The following is a 5,429-nucleotide window of genomic DNA, read 5'->3' as shown; positions in this document are numbered from 1 at the left end:
ATCTGATAACAGACTTCAATTTTGTAAATTAAAGAAACTACTTTAACTTTGTTAATATGATAACAGACTTACAATTTTTTATTTTAAGTCTGTTTAAAGAGACTTAAATTTTACACTTATGACATATGCTAATACTAAAATAAAAAATTAAACCTATCTTTTTAATTTATTTTTACATTTCGGAGTGTTAAACCCTCTCAATAAACTTAAATTGGTCTTTTAAGTTGGTCACAATAAATTTAAATTTATTATAACTTTTTTTATAATTGTACAAAGATTTAAGTCTGTTGGTCAACAATAGACTTAAAATTTACGTCTGCCAAATCTAAGTCTGCTGTAAAACAAACTTAAAAAACCGAAATAACACTTAAAAAGCCTGTTTTGTAGTAGTGATTGAATCTATATAAAAACAATTCAAACCATCAAGAATCATAAAAGCACAAAAAAGCATAAAATGAATCGAAATAAGGAGCCCAAAGAATTAAGGAGAAAAATGGTTCTAGACTTGTAAGAAAGAAGTGGCGCTCAACACCACCAAGCAATGCTCAGCGCCCAAAACAGTGCCCAACAAACAGAGAGCCCACTAACTTCGTAATGCTCAATGCCCAAACTGGTCGCTTAACGTCTTGGAGCCTTGTGGCTCTTTGACTTTGCAGTTTTCATCGCTATTCTAAGCCCCTCAACTCCACATCATAAACCAATAGCTTTGATTCTTGATCTTTGTGTACTCAAGTCTTATGCAATTGACTAAATTGGTATCCTTATCATTGTGGTTGTTTGGAAAACATGTTTAAGCCTTATATTGGATATCAATTTGCTCAATTTGCAAGTACCATTTAACAAGCAGTTTCATCAGTATTTTCTCAAACCAAACCATAAGATTTTCAAACCAAAAGTTCAAGCGATTATACCACAACACAATAGAACTTCAGCAAACTCAAAATATCTTAAATTTAGCAATTTAGTTCATTAATTCAACTTAAGTATACTATTTCATAATATCAAAACTAAAAAACATAAATAAAAAATTTAGCTTCCTTTGCTAGTTAGAAACTCAAACAAGCCTAAAGAACTCAAAACAAATCCGCATATCAAATAACTTTATTTGTTGCCACAAACACAAAATCATGATTAAGATACATTGTTAAAATCACTTATCAATAGAAAACCTAATGGAAGACGTGGATGATACATGCGACAGAGCTAAACTCACATTCATCAACAAATATGGAAAATAGAGAAAAGAGCATAAATTCACTTATTCTTTAACAATAATTGATTAAATAGAAATAAAGATTTTGTCGCAGTAATCACTTTAGACACTTTTTGGTCTTAAACCAAATCCTCCAGTAATTAGAACACTAAGAAAGATGGTAGAGAATTATTAGAGAATAAATTTTAGAAAAATTATAGATGTTTTAATAAAAAGACTCATTAATTAACAAAAATTCTATTTATACTTTTAGCTTTTTAAATATTAAAATAACATACTTCCGTCATTTAAACACGTTATCAACTCTATTATTTGGTCTCAAATCTTGTACGTCGAAGGAGAACTACAGCAAAACTACATTGAGGAAAAAATATTTGAACATGTTTTTGTCAAGTTAAAAACGCATCATAATAAATCAAGCACATATTTCATATATGAGAATTAAATAATTAAAATTTAATTATAACTATAGGAATGATAAAGAAGTTTGTATTTTAATTAATTTTTTCAATTCGTTTATATTTTGACAGAGAATATTAGTTTTATTTAATAATGATAACAAAAGTTGAAGAACAATAATGAAAGAAAATAAATATACGATAACAAAATGTTCGATACATTTATTTTATTTGAATGATAGATACTAGATTCTACTAGATGTTCGATAAATTTTCTTCATCGGATAGGGTAGGAATACTTTGTTCGTTTCTAAAGAAGTTGTGAGGATCAACCTTGGTCTTCACTACAGCCAATCTCCTGAAATTGTTACGGAAATACTTGAGACCCCAAATGCTGGCTTGATTGTAGCTTGTATAACCATCATTGTTATTAACCCCAATGTCAAGGTCTCTGTAATTTATATATGCAGCTCTCGGAGAGTTTGAAACATAAGGTTCCATATATTTGTACAACTTTCTAATCCAATTCATGTACCTTTCTGCAGCCTCATCGCCTTCCTCTTCCCAACCCACCATGTAATGAATATGAAATATGATTCCAGATCTGTGTGAGAATGCAATTTCAGTTTCCGATATCTCATCCATTATGCCTCCATAAGGGGCGAACTGAAGCTGACTATTTGGAACTTCATAAAGCAAACGCCATAATCCTTGTAATCCATCAATAGGAATGGGTTTCCTAACATAATCAGATTTTCCTTTCATTATTCCTGCACGAAATCGAGTTCTGTTAAGCAAAACTTCAGGGACTTCATTCATGTAATTAGTTCCAAGAACCACAGCATTCGCGAAAAGAACTGAACCAATCCAACTAGTCTCAATACAGTCTTTTCTGTCCAAACCCAACTCCGGTAAATTCTTTTGCATCAATGGAATAAGTTCTTCTACACCTCCTTGAAACATGGACACAAAATTTGCTTGTATTGTTTGCTTTCCATGTTCAACTGAATTTACCGTTTTCAGGTCCACCCTAATGAATATGCGCTCGTCCAATTTATGGGCCACAAGCTGCCACTTTTGAATGATCTCGGTTGCATTCTCTTCCAATGTCCTTGCAACATTGAAAACTGTCACAGTTGATGGAACTGGAACTAGCTTTATCTTCCAAGCCACGATGACTCCAAAGCTTGCTCCACCACCTCCTCTAATAGCCCAAAACANATCCTCACCCATNGCTTCTCTGTCAAGAAGATTACCATTCACGTCTATTATGTGAGCATCAATGATATTATCTGCGGCAAGACCGTACTTACGCATCAAGGATCCATAACCACCACCNCTGAAGTGGCCACCAACGCCTACAGTGGNACACACACCCGCTGGGAANCCTAGNGTTTTGCTTTTCTGGCTAATCGTGTANTAAAGTTCACCAAGATTTGCCCCAGCTTGAACCCANGCAGTTTGGTTTTNTACGTCAACTNTGATTTNTCGAAGGNTGAAGAGATCAATGATCACAAAGGGAACTTGGGCAACGTACGAGAGACCCTCGTAATCATGGCCTCCACTTCGGGTTCGAATCTGCAAGCCATGACGTTGGGAGCACATTACGGTGGCTTGAATGTGGGAAACATCGAGTGGTGTGACAATGACTTGGAGTTTTGAGCTTAAGTTGGAGAACCTATCATTTTGAATGGACATGTCTAGTATAGAGGAATATGAAGAGTTGGTTTCTGTATAAACAACATTGGAGATTGAGTTGGAAATATTGGGATAGTTGTAAAGACATTGAACAAACTTTTCACGAGAATCAAGTAAAGGAGGTTCAAATGAAAATAAAAAAGCAATGATGGTAGCAAAGGTGAAATAGGTGCTAAGATACTTCATTTTTTGTGAATGGTTTGTGCAAAGTGTTTAATTTATAGTAGTTTGGAGTTTAATATTTCACTTTCCCTTACCGTGAAAACACAGTGAAAATAAAAGAGCAATAATAACAGTGAAAAAGGTGAAGGTGAAATGGGAGCTGAGAGACTTGATTTCTATGGTTGGTTGGTTCGTTGTCGATATGTGAAGTACAATTTAATGCGGAATCTCTAATTTATATAATATTGTTGAGTTTGACGTTAACATCCACAAGTGTAGATATTTATCAACTCATGCAAAACTTGAGTTTTATAGATTTTAACGAATCTTCAATTATTGAGAAAGATTTTTTTGGTGGCCTATATGTACGTCCCAAAAGCATTCATCGGTAGAGATAAAGTAAAGAAAAATATTTTTGAATACCAAAAACATATCCATTGATATTTAAAATATATTTAGAGAGAAAGAAAAACTGAAATTTACAAATAATATGATATGATAAGAAAAAAAAGATTAAAAAAATGTTAATATTTTAATTTTTATTTCTTTTTATAAAATATTATATTATTAAATTATTAAGATAATTTTTAATTCGATATTATTGTTTTTGATGATATAATAGTATTATCACACATTTTTACATTTATTTAATATTGATTATAAAGATAAAATAATTATAAAAGTGTAAATTTTTATAATTTTTTAAATAATAAAAAGTAAATAAAAATAATATCAAATAAATATAAAATATTTAATGGTGTAAAACATAATTTTTCTTTTTATTTTCTATGACATTGCCTACCTTTTAATAGCTGTCCGTGGGACCGAGAATCTTATTGAAGAAAAAGTAAATGAACACGGAATATAACCGTATTTAAGAGTATTTATTTTTCTGACAGCTTTTTCCATTTAAACACAATGTTACAAAATGAAATCTTTTTTAATAAATATGAATTTTATGTATTTACGGTTATCATCACATCATAATCATGGAAAAGTTTTTTAAGACTGTTTTATAGTATATTACTTTTATTAATCCAACTATTTAATCACAGTTATAAAGTTGATATCGAATTCCATAAAAAAATATAATAATAATTAAATGGTTATTTATATATTTTAAAGTTATCTATACTATTATATAAAATTTGTTTATTTTTATACTTATTTTTTAATTTTATCATTTAATTAATATTTTTTTATTAAAATAATTATTTTTCAATTTTATTCTTCAAATGATATTTTTAAATTTAATTATTTTTTATTTGATATATCTTTTAAAATTTAATATTTTTTAAATTAAAATAATTATGTACAAAATAAAAAATTGGTTTAAACCTCTTTTTGGTCCCTAAGTTGTGAGTGGATGTTCAGTTTAGTCCCCGCTTTTAAAAATGTGAACCTTTGATTCCTAAGTTATAAAAAATGTATCAAATAAGTCATTTTTTGATGTTCATGGTCAAAGTCCAAAGAACAATCTAAAGTGTTGTTATTATTAAGAAACAAATCAGAGCAATCTAAAGATGTAACAGTTGTTAAAAAACAACCAAAAACAGTATTTCAAGTAAAAAAAGGACTCATTTGATACATTTTTTATAACTTAGGGACCAAAGATTTACATTTTTAAAAACGGGAACTAAACTGAACATCCGCTTATAACTTAGGGACCAAAAAGAGGTTTAAACCTAAAAAATTCTATAAAGAAATTGTAAAAATTATTTATATTTAATTTTATAATTATAATTTTATTATTTTCTATTATGATGAAAATAAATAAATAAACACACCACATGTATTCCTATTCATAATTGAAACAGAGAAAAATTCTAAAAAGGATTTACAGAGTTTTCAAAAAAATTTCACTAATATATATTAAATATAAAAGAATGCAAATAAGGCAAGTTTGTTTTTATACTTGTTCATTATAACCGAGCTACATCCAATTCTTCCTTTAATAC

The 5,429-nt window shown here is 29.4% G+C and overlaps 1 protein-coding gene across 1 annotated transcript; it reads right to left on the bottom strand.

Annotated features, from left to right (window-relative positions):
* Positions 1 to 1,792: 1,792 nt before the first annotated feature.
* LOC106767106 (cannabidiolic acid synthase-like 1) lies at positions 1,793 to 3,571 on the bottom strand. Its single transcript, XM_014651932.2, has one exon. It carries the CDS (start codon positions 3,493 to 3,495, stop codon positions 1,867 to 1,869), a length of 1,629 nt encoding a protein of 542 aa, XP_014507418.1. The 5' UTR covers positions 3,496 to 3,571; the 3' UTR covers positions 1,793 to 1,866.
* Between the last annotated feature and the right edge of the window lie 1,858 nt (positions 3,572 to 5,429).

Source organism: Vigna radiata, chromosome 7 (genome assembly GCF_000741045.1).
Source record: "Vigna radiata var. radiata cultivar VC1973A chromosome 7, Vradiata_ver6, whole genome shotgun sequence".
NCBI lineage: Eukaryota > Viridiplantae > Streptophyta > Magnoliopsida > Fabales > Fabaceae > Vigna > Vigna radiata.
The sequence above is the reverse complement of the archived record's forward strand: the minus strand, read 5'-3'. Positions and strand labels throughout refer to the sequence as shown.